This window comes from Astatotilapia calliptera, chromosome 7, assembly GCF_900246225.1.
Source record: "Astatotilapia calliptera chromosome 7, fAstCal1.2, whole genome shotgun sequence".
Classification (NCBI taxonomy): Eukaryota; Metazoa; Chordata; class Actinopteri; order Cichliformes; family Cichlidae; genus Astatotilapia; species Astatotilapia calliptera.
The window spans coordinates 23,981,923-24,006,057 of NC_039308.1; the positions used below are offsets into that span (position 1 = coordinate 23,981,923).

Genomic DNA, 24,135 nt, shown 5'->3' on the forward strand with positions numbered 1-24,135 from the left:
GCACCGGTTTTAGTGTGAACTGAGGCCAAATGCTATGACAATACTATTGCACTGCTAGAATGGATGGTACAGTAGTGCAACATTGTCAAAGCAGCTGACCTCAGCATGTGTCAGCACGTGGACATGGGGTGGGGGTGGGGGGGGGGGGTGGGGGGTTACAGCCATTCTTCACAGCCAAACTCCAATTACGCTTAAATAAGAAGCAAAGGTGTTATTTATAACAAAACAAGAAGGTGGGTGTTGAAATGCAAATTTACCTGTCTTCTTCCATGTGGCTGATAACGTCTGTCGAGTGTGGACTTAAGTCTACAGGTTTCCGTGCAGCAGGAGACACAGTTGCATCACATTTAAGCACACCCGGGGGAAAAAAAATAAAAATAAATCTCTCCACACGCAGGTTAAGAGTTAAGGCAGTAAAGGGAGGTTTGAGTGTCTGTTTCATCAGCCAATGCCCTTTTAATATTGCACTGCTCATCTCAGTGTCCAGTAGTGCAACAGAAAAAGGGCAGTGGACAACAACATGGACACAATCAGCCTCCACTGCACATACTGACTCAACTACCCACCTTGTTTTCTCAGCCCTGCAACAAACAGTCGCTTAAATCACACAAATGAATTAAAACACACACACACACACACACACACACACACACACACACACACACACACACACACACACAGTTGGATCAGAAAAAAAAAAAAAAAAAAAGAGGGAAAAAAAAGTAAAGTTAGTTTGCAAACTAACTAAATTAAACCGGAAACAAATTGTTACTTCTGCACAAAGTCATGGGTTTAGCTCAAAAAAAGTTCAGCCCTGCAAGCGTGCATGTCCTGGAAACAAAAGTTAGGATGTCACAGATTAACAGTATAGCTTTTCAGCTGAGGAGTTAAATGAACTTCCCAAATTAAACAGCATTGGTTACTCTCACCCTGGGAGAATGGGAATTTCCCAGCATGTGGGCCCATACTATTCTCTCCAGTGAATGACATGCATTCTAATTTTGGTGGAGAAATGGGAGGTTGGAAACAGGGGAGGGGACACACACACACACACACACACACACACACTCTCACACTCTCTCTCTCTCTCTCTCTCAAAGGATTCAAAGAGCCAGGGCTGATAATGCCAAACTATAAAAACACATTTTAAAAATAAATAAATATTAGTTTTGTGCAAAACGAACACATGGTGGGGGAAAAATTGAGCTAAATTATTTAACATATTCAAACTGAAAAAAAAGTTTGCATCAATACAGGAAAAAATTAGTAAACTGTAGCACTCCCTGGAAATAAAAGTGAAGCAAATCCTGCAAGTTTACACAATGGGTGCGCAGTTACACAACGTACAGAATCTATAGCATGACAGGAAAGAGGCGTTGCAAGCGTCCAGAACACAGCGTAGCTTCCTCATTCCTCAGACATCTGACGATTCCTATAAATACACCTCAAGGTGTTCCTCTCCCCCCCACCCACCCCTTTTTTCTTCCCCCCTTTTTTTACCTGTTCTTGGGAGCTTTATCCGCCATACATCTCTGTGAGCGGCCTATACGCCATCTAGAAGCGCTGGCTTTGCTGTGCGAGCCACTCCGGCCAGCTCTCACAAACCCACAGAACCATACTGACGACTTGTTAGATTGCACAACAGCATATAGGCTGCACTAAACGTACGCACACGCTAGCACCGTGAAAATGTCCCCCCCACCCACCGAACCCCCCTCGGAGAGACCCACCGCACTAAGATAACGGCGCGATAAGGTGGAGGACGCGGGGTGTCTGTCCACAAGGCGTTAAATCGTGTCCTGATCAAGTTTTGAAACGAGCTTCCAGATGCGCAGCGCGCGGGATTCACTCAACTCTTATCGCCGTTTTGCTCCTTTAGGTCACAGAAACAGGAAAATCTTCGTATCTCGACCTTTGCAACTTCCAAGTTTGCACTGAGCTCCTGACAATTTACGCACACAAAAAAGAAAAGATTTTAAAAATAAATAAATAAAAATCAGCTACAACTCATCGTGGCCAACCTCCCCCTCCTCCACCTTCTCCACCTCCATAACCTCCTCCTCCAAAATCATGAATAGTATCAAGCCAGGGAGGGACAATCCGTTATGGGCAAAAAAAAAAAAAAAAGAGAGAGAGAGAAAGGGGGGGGGGGGGGGGAGAAAAGGGAAAAAGTTGTCCATAAAACAAAGAAAAGCAGCCCTCTCCACAAACCACACTTCGCGTTCCGCTAGTTTGAGGATTCGAGCCGTCATCCTGCGAGGCTGCGGGTGGATACAGATCAAATCTGCGGAGCTCGGAGAGTCAGAAAAAATCGCAAGTCTTCCATGCACAAGCACACGGCCTCGCAGACCCGGACTCCATCTTTGACTACTTGACATTCAGAGCCTGCCGGAGCAAATTCCTCGTTTGCATGCCTCCCGCTGATTGGCCTCTTCTTGCGCTAGTCTTTGCTATATGATGCGCCATTGGTTTGGTTTCGGCGTGTTCGACATTTTCAGCGCGCACGGGATTGGCTGCGGGCGTGGAAGCGTCACAGCGTACAACGAATACCTGATTAAATGTTTCCCATTCACAAATTTCTCATCATCTGCCCCGCACATTATCTGGATACTTAATCACTAATTATTGCGTTTACTGCGTGGCGCACAAACCTTTTGTGCGCTTATAAAGGAGATTATGGTTGGTGTGTAATTGGTCTCTGAGGGGACAGTAAGCTTCTCATTAGTTAAAATGTGGACTAAGTCCAGCTTATTCTCACGGCTTGGATAGCTCGGATCAGACCATCAGGAGTGACCCAAAATTTAAAATAATCGATTTAATATAATTATGACAGGAAGGCGGAAGTAGTATGTAGTCCATAGTGGGCGCCGATATGCAACCTTTATTAAAAGAAATTAGAATAATAAATTCAACTTGGACAGGCTTTAAACCACTAAGACAGTTTTTCTTTTAAAGAATATCCATAATTAGCCTGTATGGATCAGCTTGTGAGGGGTCAATGCTTGGATCGGATCACACGGTGCTGGAGGCGGACCTACTGGGCGCCTCGGCCCCTCGCAGAGCTTTGATTGACGCACAGAGAGGAGTAGCGGGCTGTGAAATTTGGCATTCCTGGCCAGAGGAGCTGAAATAATGGCATTATCCAGTGGGAGAGGGCCCACTTTTTACTCCCCACACACCCACCCGACTCTAGCCCACTCAGAAGGGATCTGATTGTGCAGCCAGTCGGCAAAATATGTTTGATGTAAGGCGAGGCATGATGGATCCGGTGAAGGTTTGGGCCAGTGATGTCCCATCTGAATCCACACAGAGAGGCTTTTTTCCCCTCCTGTGACTGTTCGCATGCTGGACCGAGTCCTGTCAACGTTTATTACTTCCTCTGAAACTGATCATAAAGACCAATTATGGTATATATATTCTGATTTTATCACTGCTGCTGAAGCCCATTTTCACACATTGTTTCTGTCCTCATTCATAACCAAATAGAAACAGACAGACAGGAAATCCGTTTTAATGAATCTGATAAATACACCAGGAACACTGGAAATCTGTTTAAAAAACACTGACATGCAATATATGAAAATGAGTGGATCCATATTAGGTGGATGTATGAAATAGACCTGTTTTTCACATTAAAGAAATTAATTTATTAAAAGGAAATAGACAGTTTCAAAAACAATTTGGAGAAATGAGCTGATTCACTGCTGCTTCAGGCTGGATTTAAAATAAAAATCTGGTTTCACAAGGAGTGAAAATGAATTATTATTATTGCTATTATTAATAAGCATATTTTCAAAAATGTTTGAGGAAAGATTAATGAGTATTTAACAGGATTGACATAATTACTTTTACAAAAAAAACATTTTACTGTTTCAAAGACACAGCAACGACTAATCTATGATACGACTTGATTATTTGTTAAAATGAATTTATATGTATATATTTTGTAAGATTATAAAACTGAATACACTTCATTAGACTCTGTTCACACTTGGTTTACCTTTGGTAAAATAAAAGGAATCAAATTTAGAAAGTACAAAGAGATACTTTCTTTTCAGATTTGTTCATTTAAAATGTGACACAATTACATATTTATATTTTGAAATAAAATAACATCAAACAAAAGGAGATAAAATACATTTATTGATTGGACAATTTAAACCATTTTACAGCTAAACTCAAATCAGGTTTGTGGTCACCAAAGGCTGATTTTCAGCTGTGTTTAATTCAGATATGACGATTTGCATTCTTCAGTTCAGGGAAATCCAGTTGGATTTTTTAATAACTGTAATTTAAGAGATTTACAGAACTGAATAATTTATTCTGTAAATAACAAAGACTAAAACAACATATGTTTTATGATTATTTCAAACATGTGTTTCCTGATTTAAATACAGTGTTTGACTCACATTTACGAGGATCCCACAATTCAACCTTTACATTTTAGGTTTAAACTATAAACTGTTAATAAAGCAAATTTGTTTACAGTTTCTGATAAAGCAGCTATCACTGAAAACACACCAATAATGTCACCGTTCATTTATGCACATATATACTGCAGTTCCTGACACATCTATAAGTTAATTTTACACCTTTTAGGACATTTTATCTACATTTCTGACATTTAGGGCTGATGTTTTCTGAGCTAATTACGTCTGATATAATTTAATAAATAAACCACGAGTTAAAAGGATCAAACAATTCAGTTTTATCAGATTTTTTCAATTATTTTTCTTTTTTTGGTTTAACTTTAAAAAACATTTAGAAGATCAGTATTTCCCAAAACAGAGATAGCTACACCTTAATTAAACTGGTTAATCTAGAGGACATTAAAGAAGGAATACACCTATAGAAACACAGGATGTGGTGCACTCAAATCCTCCTTTCATTAAGCAAATAACAGAAGCAAAAAACATATTTTTAAACATAAAAAAAATGTTTCATTTTTCACAAAATGTTTCTTCTGAGCTCGAGCTTGGGAGAAAATTACCAGCTAAAAGCTAAAAAAAAAGGCCTGACTTTAAACTGCTGCCTGTGTGAGGTGTCATGGGGGTTGAGAAAAGCCTTTTAAACATGGGAGTTATTGTTCCCTCTCTTTTTCCCAACCTCCCATCCTCCGAAAATGTACCTCCTTTCTTCCTCTGCCCTTTAACCTCTACCAACCCCCTATCCCTCCATCTTACGTGTCTCTCCCCCTCAACATTTCCTCTCGCCTCTCGTCGGCTGAAGACCAAACAACTGTGATGGATCGTCATTGATAATTTCCCACACACAGAAAAAGGTTAATGGAGAAGGTTTTGGTCAGTGGAGAGAGGTGTTTTCTGCTTCATCTTTTTTTATGAAGTAGCAGCAGTAGTATTAGTGCTAGTAGTGGAAGACGTAGTAGTAGAAGACCCCACCTCGAGCACCGGCTCCCTTCCTAAAAGAGGTTTCCCCACCTCACCTCCCCCCTCTCTCCTCTTTCTTGAAACAGACTCTATGGACTGCATACATGACATTCCAGCTGTGTGGGTGGCACAGCCTTTACAGCTTCTCCAACAGTACACATGGCTCCTAAAGCACAACAGCAAAGGAGCCCACGATCCATCTTCACTTACACTTCATCACTTCAGCTCTGTGCCGCGGTTTTACCTGAGAAATGTAATCACAAATGTTGATGGCTCGTTATCTGATGACCCAAAAGTTCACAGGGCAGGACACGTGAAAGAATAAGTCACAAGGCGGCACATTTTCCCCTCTTCTTTATCTTTAACCCTGATTTTGTGTTTTAAGAGCTTTAAGGAGCTCAGAAGCATTCCTGGAATTTTGTTTTACCACCTTGACACCTCATGGCTGTTCAAAAATATGTTTTTGTTCTAAACATGATTTTTCTAATTAGTTATATGTTTTGGGAAATAGCTGTAGGCAGCAGCTTTAATACACAATTTAATATGAAAGATTTTCATGTGCCCTGTATCTGTGATAAATATGTAGCTTTTCCATTACTGGAGTTTTAAAAGCCTTTAATAGCCAGTTATATGTCTCATAAGTAAAGTCAGAATCTACAGCAGTGTGTACATTTGTCTGGAACCTACCTTTGTGTTTAAAGAAAGCTCACATTTTTAATACATTTCCATATCATATATAACATTTGAACTATATCTTTAGTAAGTGTAATCACAATACTTTTCGTTTTGCTCTTCAGTTCACCTCAAAAATGTTCTCCATATATCCATGTAATGGCAATAACTTTGATATTTAGTGGAAGGAAATAGTGAATAAACATTGCGCATGCATATGTATTAAGTCGCTCAAAGGTTTAATTGCACCTTTCGTACTCTTACGGTCAGAGACTCCCTCGCCTTCACTATACTTTTGTTTTACGTGTAATTCGTTTGTTAAAAAATAGACAAAGCACACAATAAATAAAGTTGGTGAATAGGAATTTGACTGAAGGCAGAACCATCATTTTTTTCTCTGATAGAGATCATGATAACGTCGTTAATGTAATAATTTACATTAACGACTCAGCTTCAGGAATCAAAAAGACAAAATTGGATACTGAGACCTACAAACCTTACAAAAAATGTTCTTATAGCTGGTCACAACTACATTATCATGCACCACAAACCAGTGATCAAAGGTTTATGGCGGTCTTCTAAAAGTTAGGGTGAGGGTTATTAAAGTTAGTAAAGTTGGTAGTTTTTAAAAAAGACGAGTGGAGTTTATGAAGAAGTAAAGAGGATATCAAAAATAAACAAAATGCCTTTCAGTGCTCGACTAAAAATTATAGAAACTGTTCACCAGTCTACTATGAATCATGTCAGCGCAGGTTAATAATTTGTGATTTTGCTTGTTGACACATGTTCTGTTTGTATTTATACAGCTCAGTGTCACAAATTTGCCACAAGGGGCTCAATCTGTCCCCTCTACCCAGAGACTCCCAGCCCCCCTTGGAATAAATAACGGGGAAAAAACTCAAAAGCATCAGTAATAATTTTATTGTCATCATATTAACCCAACAGCTGAGCTGTAGTGGTAGCAGGGAGTGGAAGCACCAAACAGCCTTCAGCTTCCACAGACCTTCATGCCTCCATTCAACAGCACCCTCCATTAAATCAATTAGTCATGAGGATCACTGCAGAAACTTACTGAAGCTCAAAACCTGCGGGTGGGAGACATCGATTCCTCTCCTACCACCAACAAACAACAAACCTCGTCCATAACTCACAGCGAAGGCTACGTCAGGCTTGTTCCCCCCCCCCCCCCCCCCCCCCCTCACTTCCACCGGGCGAGTGCAGGAGCAGAGTCCAAAGGATGAAAAAACTCAACCCCATTAGCTGAACTTCAGAGGAATTCCTCACTTTACATACGGAATGCACATTAGGTCAAAGGGCAAAGGGCCAGAGGGGAATCCACCCCCGCCCAGGCAGGCAGGCAGGCCTTATTTAAACAAGCCAGGAATGCCTGGTTTGAGGAGAGGAGAAGAAGGAGAAGAAGAAGGGGAAGGAACCTCTATGCCATTAAAATGAGTTAAGGGGCCACTGCCAATGAATACCAGCACTTTTTAAATTACCCGCACTGGATGAGTTCATCTGCTACTGACTCTGAAATTTATTATGAGCTTTCCCTCATTAGATGTTTACTGCTTAGATGAGTCTTCCTGTAATGATAGGTGAAATTACTATGTGTGCTCAGATGTGCCGTGCAGACTGAGGAAGTGCAATCAACCTCTGAAACAGAGAAGCTCTGAAGATGGACAATGAATACATATAGACTTTATACTCAGTTTAATATACATACTGACAGTGTTGCGTAGATTAATATAGGCTTGTTGTTGTTTTTTATTAGTTAAGCCCAATCAAATCTGTTTTTCGTGACTTTTGCATTGTTTTTTAAAACTCTTGTGCAGAATTCATCCAAATATTTTTGATATTATTGGAAAACCTTTCATATGAATTGTGTTTGGCACTCCTTAAGACACACCAGCGAGGCTTATATCCACATTTGTCTCTATTTCATGTGCAGCTTTCACACTTAGTACTAGACAAATATCCTGAAAGTTCATTGGATTTTATTGATCTTCTGTCCCCATAAATTAAAACAAAGGATTGATTCCTACAGCAGTTGCTGGCTAATTGGGACTGTGTCTTGATCTGCATGTCTCTAATTTTAGGATCAAAAGGAGAGAGCGGTACGAGCGCCTCTAAATACAAAACCCTGCATTCCAGGCAAGGGCCAGCTTCCCGAGTTTTAGGACCATCTCGCCAAAATATCTTACAAATGACATGCTACAATCCCCATGACTGTGGTGGAATTCTGTCCACTTCAGGGCTTCAAAGCTGTGCAGGAATCGTGGATTGCTCTGGCCAATAGGTGGAGGGGGATGGACCCTGCCTGCTTTGACCTCAGAGACCTTCCCCCCCAAAAAACCTCCCCCAGCCACGCATTCAGTGTCCTGGCCTTCATCCACCCCCTCACCATCCACACCATCCACCTATCCACCGAGCCAGTCAATCAGTCAGTCAGTGGGTCGGCCTGTTCATCTGTATGGCAGTTTGAAGGTCTTCTGGGTGTCTTTAAGCAATGACGAGCACTCAATATGGAGCCGTTTCTTTTAGCACGAAACCTCAGCCAAATGTTACACCAGCATCTTTTCATTAAACTGGTCCCTGCTAGAGTAAATTGGCTTCCTCTCCATAAACGTTGGAGCTCAATCCTGACCCTGCTCGTACTCAAATATTTTAGCGCTGATCTGCCACAGCAGATCAGACAAAATGCCTCACATCCACTACAGACACAAGCACGGAGTGAAGATCTCAACATTATTGTAAACTCTTGACTCAGCGTCTTTGGTCTGTCATTGAGGCAGCCATTTCCCCCCATTAAGATCTCCCTACAGAGCCCTGCAGGAACCAATTACTGTACTTTGATGAGAGCACACCTTTCATTTCTGTTAACTGCTTAATCAAGGGATGATTTCTCTCTTTGATTGTTTGATTCTGCAGCTTTCTGCTTCTCCCAATGTAGCCTGGCTGTGAAAATGTGAACCTTAAACGCTGCGGCTCATCTGCGTGTTGATACATTGGGTGAAAGCTGCTCATATACAATGGAAAACAAGCTTATAACATCGGCCAATAAGTGAAAATACACACGCTGAGTTTAGGAGTAAAAACCTTTCATAACTGACTGGTGTCATAGGGTTTTCAGATATTTGTGCTCTGCTGCCATCTGCTGGGGGATGTTCATGTTGCAGAGAATTATGCAACTGATAGTTAATGGAAAATTTCATTTTCGATAGGAAGATATGGGGTCGATTCTGTAGCTGCATATGAAAACCGCCAGAATCTATCACCAGTGCATGCATTCTGCCTTAAAAATGGCTTGAAATTTCTGTTTCTAGGCTGACAATATATTTTTCTTTATTTTTATCTAACGTAAATGGGAAAACCTGTAATTTTTTTTTTTTTTTTTTTTTTTTTAGGTTTGTTAGCTAAAGTATTTCTCCAAAGTGTACATCATAAAATAGAAATCATAATCCACTATTCTTACTGTGAGCAGTTTCACACGGGAACTATTTTCTTTCTACCAATTTACACCTGCAAACCACATCACTGCGCCCATAGGGTGCGCATAAACGCGAGCAGAGGCTTGGGTGAAGACTCCGGCACATATTATATGTGGTATATTACTTTGACCAAAACTCTAGCTGGCTTCTGTTCTGCCAGTGGACCTTGTGGATATTACAGGATGCTGACACAGACGTTTCCTCCAGTGGTTTCTTTTAAACGCCGTATATTGGAATTCAGCGGGGGGTGACTTCAAAAACAGTCTTTTCTTTGCTCGATATCTGTTACCTTTACTTGGTTGTACTGCTGATGCCTTCATCACCCATCTCTGGTGTGAGTTGATGATTTACACCACAGAGCTGATGAAAAGTGTGACACCCATTATTTAGTCAATATTAGCATGTCATGTAAAATTGTTGCATAGGAAAACGTTTATTACGCTCACCTGCTATTTTATTAGGCACACCTGTATAACTGTCCCAATCAGTTAATAAAATGGCAGCAATTCAGTGGATTTACTCATTGCCAAGATCACTTGCTGGAGTTCAAATTGTCGCATCAGAAATGGAGAAGAAGGGTGATTTAAGTAACTTTTGAACTTTCTATGAGGCAAGTGTGAGTATTTTAGAAAACTGTTGATCTACTGAGGTTTTCCCGCACAACCATCTCTGGAGTTTACAGAGAATGGTCTGAAAAGGAGAAAATATCCAGTGAGCTGCAGCTTTCTGAGACAAAATGCTTTATTATCAGAGGTCAGAGGAGAATAGCAAGACTGCTTCAGGCTGATAGGAAGGAAACAGCAACTCAAATAACTGTTCAGTACAATTGAAGTATGCAGAAGAGCCTCTCTGAATGGACAACACGTCGAACCTTGAAGGTGATGGACTACAGCCATAGAAGACCACGCTGGGTAGCACTCCAGTTAGCTGAGAGCAGGAAACCGAAGCTACAATTAAGGCTCGCATGAAGAACAGGACAGTATTGGAAAACCTTCACCTGGTTTGATGAGTCTCAATTTCTTCTGCAACTTTCTGACTGTAGGATCAGAATTTGGGATATGAATACATCCTGCCTTGCATCAAAAGTTCAAACTGGTGGTGGTGTAATAGTGTGGGAGATTTTCTTGCAACCCTCGGAGCGCCTTAGTACCAGCCGAGCATCATTTAACCACCACCACTTACCTGAGGTATTGGTGGTGACCGTGTTTATCCCACTAGGATCAGTGCACTGATCTTCTGATGGTTGCTTCCAGGAGGATAACACACCCATTCACAATGTTCAGATCACCTCAGTGTTTCATAACTTGGCAATGAGTTCACTGTACTGAATGACCTCCAATGAAGCACATTTGGGATGAAATGAGATTTGCCTCATGGATGTGCAAAAACTGTAATGCTTTCATGTCAAAAAGGACCAACCCTGTATTTAACGTGTGCCTAATCAAGTGCTACCTAAGTCGAAGCACAACCTTTTTTTCCCCCCCTTCTTCAATGGCACTACCGATCATGTATGACAAACCAACACAGGAGATGGACCCAAAGAAAGAGATGCACTCGTGTTACAGTTAGAGTCATGTTTATTTACAGCAGAATCCTGAATGAGGGGGGAGAGGAGCAAAGGGGGCGGGGAAGAGGGGTTAAAAGGAGACAAAGTGTTTTTAGATCAAGCGCTTCAGGATTCATGTTTCACTACACAGTTCTTAATTTATTTTATTCACCATTTTTCTATACAGAATCCATTCAGCCGTAATATCAACTCAACCGACAGAGCTCGTGTGCTCTGCTGGAGGGGAAGAGAGATGGAAAGAAAAAAAACAAAGAAAAAGAAAAAACCTAAAGCACTAAACTAAAAATACAGAGGGGCTAAAAAGAAAACAAATTTCAATAAAAAAAACAAAACAAAAAACCCCCCAAGATCATTAGTTATGCATATATTCACATATACATACACACACACACACGGGTATGTATATGTGTATATAAATCTATATATTTTCTGCCTTGTCCATGAAGAGGTGAAGGGGGGGGTGTAGATCCATGATGTCAGTTATGACGACTGCAATGAGCAAACTGCCAGAAATCCCGAAGCAGACAGTACTCAGGTCAAAACTTTCAGTCAGAGCTGACCAATCAAAGTCCTTCTGACCTGCAGCCTTTGTACTACCCACTGACAGGAGTTCATAGGTCCAATGTCTCCGTGTTGGCCAGCAGAGCTCAGCACTGCAGTAGCCCTGTTTAATGCAGTCTGAGAAATGATACACTGTACACTTAACATGCACGGCCAGGTAGCATAAAAAAGTAAAAAAAAAAAAAAAAAAAAAGAATAAAAAGAAAACACAAAACAAAACACCACCCCAAACCCAAAAAGCCAGCAAAATGCATCCAGACATCTTCAATCACACACTTTCCAGTATACATTAGATATTAACTGACAAGCACCACAAAACAGTGGAAAGACCAAAAGAAAAAGAAAAAACAAAACAAAAAAAAACATCAGTTAATGGTGACAGTAAAAACATCCTGTGGGTTAGCTTCAACCTCAATTATTTCACTGATTTCTGAATGGTGTGACTGATTCATGACTCAGCTCAATGGATTCAAACAGGTCCAAACACACACGCATACACATTCACCATCCATCCACAAAACCTTTAATCTGTAGCTACTTTAATCTCAGTAAGCCTTCATATCCAATGACCCTCCTCTGCAGCAGGCTTCGATTTCAAACTCTCACAATAGTCAGGTTTTCATCGACTGAGGTCAAACACTGACATTTACAGAGTTCAGATCAGATGTTTCGTTTGATTTGTTCTTTTTGTGGTTTGTTGTTGATTTTTCCTTTCCTCCTTTTTTTTTTTTTTGCCAAAACACAAAAAGACTTGTGTATTCTGGAAAGAAGTGTATTTTCAAGGTCATATATAAAAGGTGCAAATTTGGGATGTGCAAAATCACTGAAACATGTAGTTTCAGGATAAAAGTAACGTAGCATACCTTCAAGTTACTTCAACATTCATTTATTTGAAACAAACAAAAAACAACACTTTTTACATTTCCACCTGTCCGAAGAAAAAATGACCTCTGGTGAGTTCTGTGTAAAAGTTCATGCAAGTTTTGATTGAACATCCAGCTCAATGCAAACCTGACTATTGTCGCTGTTTCTAAACTTCAGTGTTCGTGATTTCAAATTAAAACCCATGTAAAACAACCATTCACTCATTTGTTCTGCTCTCTCTCTCTCTCTCTCTGTCTCACACACACACACACACACACTTTAACACTAGAACAGGAAACTAACTTTGCAATTGATCAGTAACAAAGGAAATTGTTTTTTTGTTTGTTTTGTTTTTTAAACCGCGCACGCACGCACACACACACACACACACACACACACACACACACACACACACACACACACACACAAAAATCCATCTGTTGATTCTATTGGACAAGTCGACAAACATTTAGAAAACTGTCTCCAATAGATGGACGCTTGCTTGTCGACGCAGCTGGCAGTCAAAATTCACCAAAAATTCGGCTGTTGGCTGGCGTCAGTTTCCCACCCTGTTCAACATGCTCCCAAACACAAATACAAACTCAAGATACTGCAAATACATGTGTACACATATATACAAATAGAAGCGCCCCCCACCCGCCGATGCTGGGGGGAGGAGGCAGCTTAACAATTTATAATGCATCATTTCTGTATATGCCAAGAATAAAACTTTTCTAAATAAAATACATAGTTATCTGTGAGGGTGGGGAATGAGGACAGCAGATGAACAGAGAGGAGGAGCTCGCGGGGAGTGTCAGAGGAGAGCATGAGCGCCGAGGAGAAGCCATTATGGAGCGATGGTGGAACAGATGGGAGAAAGCTAAGGTGAACGAGGGCAGACGGATGGAAGGGGAAGACTCTTCTCCTTTACGGTGTCGCTGCTCGTGGGCATTCTCCTGTGCCGCTGCAATACTCCACCTCAACTCCATTTTTTTTCAGTTGTTCCATAATAATAATAATAATAATAACAACAATATTAATAATAATGACCACGACAATGCTAAAAAAATATATATAAACCCCTGCTATGTCTCACAACTGCAAGTCCACAAAAAGGGGGGAGGGGAGGCCTTGCCCTCGAGTTCATCTGAGTCATAGACAAAGAGATGCAGAGGAAATTAAAGACGTAGAAAAAGGAGGAAACTGCAGACAGAGAAGAGGCCTGACGAATGAGACGAGGCCATGTGAGGGAAGTGGCAAATGAGACCAACTATACACGTGTGAAAAAGGAGGGGGGATGGGGGGGGGGGGGGGGGGGGGGGGGGGGGTAGAACAAAATCAGCATGGGCAGGATGTGCTGTAGTGAAGAGGAAATAAACAGCAGAGAGGAAGCAGAGATGAAACAGGGAGGATATAGGGACCAAAGATGAGTTGTGTCGGGGCGTTGTGATCCACACACTGGTGTCCCTTCGGAGGGTTTTCTCAGAAGATTGGTGGAAAGCATGAACGAGTGATGACAACATGGCCTCACTGTGAGTGTGCCCTCTCTCCTTCCCTCGAATTAAGGGAGAAAAAAAAAAAAACCAACAACAACAACAAAAAAAAAAAAAAAAAAAAAAAAAAAAAAAGAACTTCTCCGTGCTGGTCGCTTGTCCCAAGTTGTATCATACCTCTAGGAAGCGAGAGCTGCTAGACTTAGTGTGGAAAGGCTCAGACCACATGCGCCGCAAATCCCCCTGTGGGCCACAAACACCAAGACAAACACAAGTTACGAGTCTTTAAGCGAATCACTCAAATGTCAGTAGATTGCAGACAGCAGTCAACCGAATTCTGTTTTCTTACCCCTCCCAATTCAACTGCGTAAGCTACGGTGGCCCCTGTAGGACAAACAACTCTCGCTGCTGTTCATCACTCTGTTTACCTCAGGTGTCAATATGCCAGGTGTCCACCTCTATGTAGGAGGAGGCTGTAAAACTTTGTGAAAGTAGTCTGATACGAGGCAACGACTCAGTGAAGCTCACTTCTGTCTCATGAAAGTGATACTGAGGTGAGTTATCGAGCGTATCCTGAACCTTTCTGTCAGTAAGCGCTGCCGTTTTTGCAGGGTTAGGTCAACATACCTAAAAGACTATCGGCAGGATGGCGATGTCCATCTCAAACACTGTATTATTCAAGATGGCAGGCCAACATGGTGGCTTCCACAAAGTGGCGCCTGCTTCTATGCTGTTGTTGTTTTTTTGTTTTTTTAAATGGACTAATTTTAAGTTTAAGAGTATGCATTAGTTTGTTGGAAGACACACACACACACACACACACACACACACACACACACACACACACACACACACACACACACACACACACACACACACACACACACACACACACACACACGAGTATGACGAGTTTTTTCTGTTAAATAAACCCTGACTGAACCTTTAAATACACAAGTATGAGTTTCTTGTTGAAGTCAGATGAATGTGCGTTGAAAAAGCATGCTGACATTTTATCACTGTCTTCTGATTTTCCTTAGTTTAAAGTCCCAGTAACCAGTTTATTAAACAACATGGGCAAGCCTTTAGCACTTTCGAAGAAAATGTTACCATTTATAGAAATTGAGTGCAGTTTATAGTTTCACTTAACAATTAGATTCACACTTCTCTAAAAGCAGCACAAAGCAAAGAGCTTATTTTTTTCCCCCCACACGTAGTCTTTCTTTCTTTCTTTTGTTATTTCTAAATCAGAACTGCAACAGCTAGATTTTTGCCACAGTCCATGGCTGTTATTATACCTTCAGGTAGGCCATGGTGAGCAGAGGCAGCAGGGTGAAGGGCACCAGGTAGAGCAGAGCGGGCTGTGCAGCACGATGGATCCTGGAGGCCACGGTGGCAGTCAGCAGTCCTGAGGAAACATCAACAACATGTCAGAAATGTCACAAATACTTAAGACAAAACATTTTGAAAGGTCACAGCTTTAAAAAAAACAAAACAAAAATTCACCACTGCCTAACACTGAGACAATATAACCTTGACCTTATCCATCCCTTCATTGATTGCTTACCTACAAAGTATCCGATGAGAGTGCAGTGGAAATAGGAGACGCGCTGCATGCGTCCAGACATGTTACCGGGCCCTGGGACTTCCCCGGTCGCTTGCTTCTTGTAGTTATCATAACGCAGGACAAAGCATAACAGCAGCCCTGGCATCACGATGTCTCCTATTCCCAGCATCGAGAAGTGACTTCCTGTGGAACTGCGCAGGAGCAAAGAGCAAAAAAGAAGAAATGATGGCAAATCAATTCCTGTGTCTTTTATTTCCATTTCATCACTACTTGGCTAAAGCCAACACAAGGTCCTGAGCAAATATCAGACTGAAATCGGCCAAAAGTCAGTCACCATGGTAGCCGCACTGTGGTTACTACGATCACTGAAACAGAAAAGGAACTGACAGCTTTAGGTGTCAGCTTCAGCTGTATTATGTTAACTGCAGCTCTGTTAGTGCTACTAACACACTCATTTTTAAAGGGGCCCTAGAACTGCTTATTACCAGCTATTATTTATAATAATAATAATAATAATAATAATAATAATAATCTTTATTTAACTTATAATTCAACCTACACCTGGAAGGCACTTGTGGCTCCTCTACCTTTAAGCCTAGTTTCTTCTGACCTGCTGCGCTGGAGACCATGGACCATATTAAGTATATCTCCTCTCTGACATAATACAAGAGTCAAAAAACTGTCCAAAATGGAGCACTTAATGCAGTCTGAGGCTTGAGCTTCACTTGATTTTACCTCAGTAAAGAAAGTTATGCAGAGTAAGATAGAATATGTGATTGGTTTAGTTTGCTAGCAGGATCATGCAACAAAATTATAGCTGGAGATGATTAACCTCTGGCATTGGTCCAAATCTGGGTTTAGATTCGGTTTCCAAGTTTCCATTTGTAAGGACTGTTTACCATTGCAAGACGGGGCAAAAAATTTCACATCATATCCTGAAAAATATGCAATTCTGAAAATAAATAAATAAATAAATAAATAAAAAATAAAAAGGAAAAGGAAAAACATCAAACTAATATTGATCCAGGGACTCGATTCATGCAATTCAATCCTTTAATGGAGGTATAGAGAATCAGCAAGGTCATGTTTGCAACTCATTCTATGGCAGGAAATAAAACATTAACAGCTGTTTTCTCACTTAATCAATATAACTCCAAAGCAGAGTACGAGGAAAACATAACATATCAAACCTTTCTGAAGCACAAGCACGTGTTTTGTCTGACGGTGTCTAAGTTCATGTTTAGGTTGTCATCCAACACAAAGAATACATACTCATTGTGACAAAGGGACAAAAACAAACAAACAAACAAACCCCACAAACTGGTATACTAATTCACTGACAGTTTCAGCTATTAGGATGTACCCTTTAGCATTAATCTTGAGGCAGATCTTAAGAGGTAGTTAAAATGTTTGTCCTTTGTTTCCTGAAGGTGTTGTAAATTTGTTGGCGACACCAACAGCCGCGAGATAACAATACTTTAGGATTCACCTCGTGGGACCTGAAAGATGTCTTTTCAAGGGTCGGTAACATTTAGCAAACTTAAATGTCAAAAAGCTGAGCGGTGTGATGAAGTGAGCATCAGTGACTGAATAAAGGTCACACATCATGCACACGCAGAGGCTGATCACAAGCAAACGACTCGGTGATCCCAAATGAATGTGTACCAAGCACACACTGCACTGCTTTATGATTGAGAGCAGCATTACCTGGGAAAGACGAGTTTGCCGGGCAAGGAGAGGCGGGGTACGTCACGGCCCATCCCCGGCCCCAAATGGAGCTTCCTGGACAGAACATCTATGGGATTTTCAGCAGGCTGAGTGGCTACTTTGACCATCACATTACTATTGAAGATGTATGCTGAGAAAAACACCTGGAAAGAAAGAGAGCCGGCTGTTAATACTTATCAGGCTTCACCACAACCCAAAGTGACTGTTGCGAATTTTCTCATAAAACTCAAAACACAATGTTTATGGCATGAAAAGCAAGAAAATCCCACTTAAAAGAAGATGGCTGCAGCCAGTTTGATATTAAGTAACACGGAAATTCCACAGCAGGGACGGCTTATAAATTTGTCAATGCCCAAGTTTTGATAAGAGGCACCATCAGTATTTATGCACTTTTAATTCACTCTGACAGAGCAACTCATAACAGCTCTTTAATAAAGACAAAGCTACCGGTCTCAGGAGATTATGTCTGACTACTGTGTGTTTGCATTATGTGCTCTTCAGTCATAGCTGACAGGGCAGACTCTTCAAGAGCGTGTGCTCACTTTGATGTATTTAATGGAAATTCTACTGAATGCCATAAATGAAATGTATATGGCACTCAGCTTTCCTTACCCTTTTACCCATGTGAATTTAAAATTTCTATAAATCTGAAGGAAAGCGGCATGTTTGTTTGCAAAGCTGCTGCTGTACTGCTTTCCGATTCTGGTGCTTATGGCATTTGTCAAATTCAAAGGCAACTGACTTGGCTTTAAATTAGGGTAACACTCAATACTGGTGTAAAAATGTCTGTACTTAGCGCAAAATACAATTGACCATTTTTAAGCACTTTTCAAAATGCTGGTTGTTCTGGGAAAAGCAAACGGCTTCATCAGTGGACAGCAGACATGCACATTTAACCCATTCCTTAGTGCTTTACAAAATAAAATCAACAAAAAATTTTATTTTGTAAAAAAAAAAAAAAAAAAAAAAAAAAAATCATAGGGCTGTCATCAAGTTAATTTTGAATTCTTCCTGAACATGAACTGGGGGCTGGAGCCTATCCCAGCTACTACAGGGCGAGAGGCGGGGTACAGGTCACCAGCTCTTTGCAGGGCTAACACATAGAGACAGACAACCAGTCACACTTACATGGGCAATTTAGATTCACCAGTTTGCCTAAATAGCCTCACCTTTAGACTATGGGAGGAAGCCGGAGTATCTGGAGAGAACCCATGCAAACAGGGGGAGAACATGCAAACTCCACACAGAGAGGCTTCGAACAGGTGGTTGAATTGAACTCATGACCTTCTTGCTGTGAAGCAACAGTGCTAATCACCGTGCCACTGTGCTGCCACAATCTCAGATATTGACCGATATTTTTCTTCCAGGTAGACGAAACAAACAGATTTCATAACATGGATGAAGGTTGTTTTTTCTGTCCCTTCCTTTTCATTTAAAGCCATATACTGACAGATTGAAACATTTTTAATAGTGGTCCTCCAATAAACTGGCCAGGTTCTCTTCTTATATATACACCGAATGTCACCCAAGTATACAACTACGTCCATAAGTATTTCGATCATAAGACACTTGTTTGTAAGTTCTGTCTTTGCATACCAGAGGTGTAGTTTAATAAGTTTTAATTCAAGAGATTTTAATAAGTGCTGCATCGTCTGTTTAGGAATCACTGCCAGTTTCATACACATATATATATTTTTATGTATATATGTCTTGACTCTTTTTCTCATTGCTGAAGCCACAACTGCAGATGTCTTTGATAGACAACTGTCTAATATAAAATATGGATGCAGCTACCGGGTCAGAAAAATGAAGCCAGTGCAGACGTGGGAAGTGTCTTAATCCTGGAATCTATCTGAAGGCGACTAGATAGTGATGGCTATAATTTCAAAAAGACTTCTGGTCCTATAGAGGTCTAAGGGAAAAAACTGCTTTCTGACTTTATGCCTGTATACACCTTCCTTGAGCTGAAGGGCTCAGTCAATCATTTCGGGTAATTTTGAACACGAAAATAAATAATTAAGAAAATTAAGCCTGTTATGTAAATCTTCGTCGTGGCTTGTTTCAACATAGAGGAATTTCTGTGGTATGAATCACAAGTCAATAGAAAATGAGCATGTGGCTTCACAGTCAGACTTGTCCTTGTCACTTTTGTGGGGGGTTTTTTACAATTAAGGAAGCGAGAGAGCAGAAATGCTCAACCTGAGGCTTCACAATCAGGACTTCAGAAATGAATGGGTGGCGTTATGACGGCACACTTTTAAAACAGTCTCTGCCATTATTAAAGTTGTTGTTCTGCTCTGGAGATCTGCTGTGAGCTGGAGGACAACATGAACCCACAGCAGGTAAAGGGCTGCTGCTGTGATGCTGTAGCTCATCTAGGTTGCTGAGCAGAACGAGTGGTCTAAGACAGTGGCGCTGAAGACCATCCACGAGATGAACTTACTGCAGAGACAGCTAAACATCGCTCTATTATTTATAGACACAAAACGTAAACCTTTTGTGCATGTAAACACAGATACACAACTATTTTTTTGTGTCTTAAAATATATTTTTTTCCTCTGTTTTGAGCAGCTCTAAGCAGTACTCAACACACTACCTACAAAATGGAAGAACTGTTTAACTGACCAGACATGGGGCTGTTGAAAGATGTGTAGCATTGTAAAATTAGAGGATATTAAACAAAGAAGAGAGACATACCAAAAGTCTGCCATAAAATGCTAGCAAGACTTAGATGCTTAAATGTCTTAGTGAATTAGTGATCTAGTGTTTCCTGGACTAGCACCCTCTGTAGCAAGATCACCTTCATGATTCATTTAACATGTTAATTCGATCAGTTTTGCTTTCTGCCAAATGAATTTTTAATTTTTCATGATTTATTTAATTTCTGCACAGCAGTCAATGCAATCAAGTTCTCCCCCAAACTCAATACTGTTCAATGTAAAGTGCCTCACTTAATCAGCAATGACAGACACCGGCCTGCAGGTTTGAGGAATAAATACAAAGCCTTTCATAATCGTGAATCATCATGTTTGTTTGTTTTTTGTTTATAAACAGAAATTTTCTCTTTGAATGTGTGCTTCATATATCGCAGTCTGTTTGCTGCGTCTCATGGAAGCTGCTTGTATGTGTTGCAGGTTTAATTTGGGTTGGGAGCATCTCTTACCCAGAAAACATCATAAATGAGCAGTCCTGACAGCAGCAGGCAAGACACCTTCAGACTGGGAAGTCGCACAAACGCTATCATGGCGACGCACAAGCCCATGGCTAAAGCTGAAAGGAGAGGACAACATATAATTTCACATTTTCAAAAGAAATGAATGAAAACATCAACACGATAAAGCTGTTCAAATTATTTTCCTACTTGAAATTGATTTTCTCAGGGCTGCATAACTGAAGATGAATACCAACATATACCTTTATATTGAGCTGGGAGTCTGTCATTACCTTTTTCAAAGTCCAGCGAACTGGAATGCCAGTTCATGGGTTAGTCATGTGGGTAAAATATAGAACCAATGACTAATATTTAGCATGTACTTTTCCACCATTAGGAGAAGTACTTCTTTTAAAACTATGAATCATTACAAGCTGAAGATGTTAAAATGCTTACTTTTAGCATGCTGTGTAGCAGGGCATGTTAAAACAACACCAAATCACACATTGCAGTTACATTTCTGAAACCTGACTACTTTGTGTTTAAATTTCATTGCTGCGGCTCTTATCTGTGGATTCTCATTCTGTTTGTAGTATGAACTGAAGCAACATTCATACAAAAGTTAAGGCAGAGCAACGTACCGTCCATGAGAAGCCAGTGTCCAGTCAGCACCCAGATGAGCACCAGCATAACAGAGAGTGAGAAAGACAGGAGCTCAGCCAGAGTGAAGCGCCCACAGCAACCAAACGAAATCCTGCAATGAGACAAAAAGACACAGAAGTGACCCACTTAAATCTCACAGAGCACTTTGGGGTAAAATGCAGTGCACAAAAACTTTTACAGGTGGATATATTTCTTAACTGAGGATCTGCTGCATATCGACTACTGTACAAAGAACTTATGTTTGAGACAACTGATGTTTGGATGAGTGAGAGTGGAAGGTAAGCCTGTAAACTGCTTTACAGATCAAGTTAACAGTAGTTATTTTGGTAAATAGCATGCAGGTGTCCATCTTTCAGCTAGGAGTTTTCCCTGGGGTGTGGCGCTGGCAGAGAAACCATTACATTGTGTGGGTTGTAGGGTGGAGCCTCAGTGGTTCAGGCTTGCTCTGGGGCATTCAGCTGATGCTTTGATGGGAGGGTGATGTCAGGAATTTTTGTCAAATGGCATGTGGAAAGCCGTTGCCATCATGACCATACTTTATTAAGTCTAAAGGGATTCTGGGTAGGTATGGAATTGTTTTGGGTGAGAGAAGCAGACAAAGATTTACTGAAAACTAGATATGGGGATTTGAATGTTTAAACAAAGTCGTTTTTATTTAAAGCAGTTTTTTCCGTGTCAGTTTATTGAGCAGATGAGCTCTCCTGGTGACTCTGTGTGAACTCCCCGGTGGAATAGAAGAGTTGATTATTCTAGATGTCTTAATCTAGAGACTATGCTGAACTTTTAAATGGAAATTATATGGAGCAAGGCAATGCAAGAGAATTTATTGAATTTTTACTACCTCCAAACATTCAAAATAAATTTCCCAGTGGTATTGAGCTTTGCATCTAGTTTCCGTTCTACTCTGTGAAATTAATGCAAAGCATTTCCATCACACCAGGAACAGCTGAGAGGACAAGGACATTTGATAAGCAGTAGTAAAAGACCTTTTTGAATACTTTGTGGAAGAAACGCAAAACACCACAGAGCAATTGAGCAGGAGCCAGAAAGACTATGAAACATGATTTTCTTACTTGTTCTGTGGGGAGCAGGGTCTGGTCAGATACTGGCACATTGGCAACAAAAGGAATGCAAATGCAATTGTTGCAAGAACTGAGGAGAGGAACAAAACACAGCAGTTAAATCCAAAGCCCAGTTCACCTCCGCTGCTTGTTCCAGTGGTTCCTGTCAGTTTAATGGGGCAGCTAATGTCTTCAGTTATAATAATCAATGCAGTAAAGATGTTTCCCCAGTGCGTAATTACACAACACTAACATAAAAGCTTTATAATAACTCCACAGCTTATTTTTTGTGGTATGTTCAAGACTGGTAGTTACCTGCAGTGCAGATGGTGAAGACCACCTGTACAGAGTCGAAGAAGAAAAACATGACTAGCAGAGACACTGAGGCTCCTATGGGCAGAAACAGGGCCTGTGTGGAGTCTATAGTCTGAATGCCTGAAAAGGAATTCAAACATTAATGTAAGATGGATTAAAATGCACAAAACAGAAATGGATATTATATATGACTTTAAAAACAACGGTACGAGCAGAGAATTTAATCATTCATAAGTTATTACCTGAAAATCCAAGAAAACGTTTAGCATGCACAGTTCAACTTTGCCCTGTATGTAATACTTACTGTTGTTTGTATTGTTGTTATTGAATGACCCCGTTGTTGAAGGGTTTCCATCCTTATCCTTGTCCTGGTTCTCACAATCCATGTTTAATGACCTGCACAAGGAAGGGAAAGAAAACCTATGTGTGATTCTGGCTTCCACAATTAGCTCCTCAAAGCATGTACATTAGTATGAGGTGAAGGGAGGTGAAAACGCAATCTCTGCAAATCAGATCTCATTGTGGATGCTCTAGCAGCTCAATTTCAGGGTCTTTTGCATGATAAGCACCTTGCAAAAGACCCTCACATTTAGCATGCAAGCTTTTAATTTTATTTCTTCATTTACTAGGCATAGGTTTTGTTTTTTGTTTTTTTAAATATTTGGTTTCTACATAAGCTGTGTATCTATTAAAGCAAAAAAGACAAGAGACCTGTACTGCCAAAAATGCATATTTTAATATTTCTTTGTCACATGTCAAACAGATAATCAATACTGAGTTTCTTCATATTGTGCAGGCCAAGTCTGCATACACAGGTCCAGTCTGATGACTTGCTAATAAAGAGTGTGGGCAGAAGAGTGTAAAGCTTGTGCCTGAAAAAGCACATCTTTTCTTTGAGTCAGAATGCCTGACTCACAAATCCCGTGACTGGAAACCTTGAGTTCAAAAAAATTTAATCCTTAAACATTAGCAAATTTAAACTTGATGCATGTTTTGAATTAATTATGCTTATCTACAGTAGCTTTTTTAAGTCATACTTTGATACCAATTTTCCATTCTGGTACTATAAGCCATACTACCAGAAGAGGGTGCAAACTGAAAATGTGGAGAAGCAGTGGAAATTACGTATGGATGCATGTTTATCTAAACAATTATAAGCAGACTTTATACCATTTATTGTTACACAGATAGAAAAATGCTCACTGGATATCTTTGAAAACTCGTTGCCTTCTCTAACCATCTTTTTTGCATTCTTTAACATCTATGGCACTTTTCATGTTAATAAAGTACAAGATTACTGTCACACTAGAGAGGCTGGGATCCTACAGTTCAAACCAGATTTGATTCAAAGACAAAACGAAAGTTTTAAAGACCAACAACACAGTAACCAAAAATAAAAAATCCTGATATCAGTTACTTAAAAGGTGCCACTTGTGTTTGTGGTTGGGCTGAGGTTCTTTAGATAGTCTCGTCAACAGCTGCAACAAGCTGATCTGAGATGCATGAGTAAGTCAAACTTGCTAATGTAAACCATCTTTTCAAACACACATGAAAATGTGGGAAATTCCAAAGTTTGGGAACATCAGTTACCACCAAGTCGCATTTCAAACACTTGAAG

At 40.5% G+C, this 24,135-nt stretch overlaps 1 protein-coding gene across 1 annotated transcript in view; it reads right to left on the minus strand.

Annotated features, from left to right (window-relative positions):
- Positions 1 to 14,172: 14,172 nt before the first annotated feature.
- The window catches only part of sppl3 (signal peptide peptidase 3), a 37,215-nt gene continuing 27,252 nt past the window's right edge, over positions 14,173 to 24,135 (minus strand). Inside the window, exons 3-11 of the mRNA XM_026173990.1 lie at positions 22,822 to 22,913; positions 22,518 to 22,637; positions 22,215 to 22,293; positions 21,120 to 21,232; positions 20,491 to 20,597; positions 17,307 to 17,470; positions 15,600 to 15,790; positions 15,331 to 15,440; positions 14,173 to 14,275 (exon numbers count right to left, since the gene is read on the minus strand). Of these exons, the coding sequence (XP_026029775.1) occupies positions 14,204 to 14,275; positions 15,331 to 15,440; positions 15,600 to 15,790; positions 17,307 to 17,470; positions 20,491 to 20,597; positions 21,120 to 21,232; positions 22,215 to 22,293; positions 22,518 to 22,637; positions 22,822 to 22,913 (1,048 nt within the window). The 3' untranslated portion in view covers positions 14,173 to 14,203. The remainder of the gene's footprint in view (positions 14,276 to 15,330; positions 15,441 to 15,599; positions 15,791 to 17,306; positions 17,471 to 20,490; positions 20,598 to 21,119; positions 21,233 to 22,214; positions 22,294 to 22,517; positions 22,638 to 22,821; positions 22,914 to 24,135) is intronic.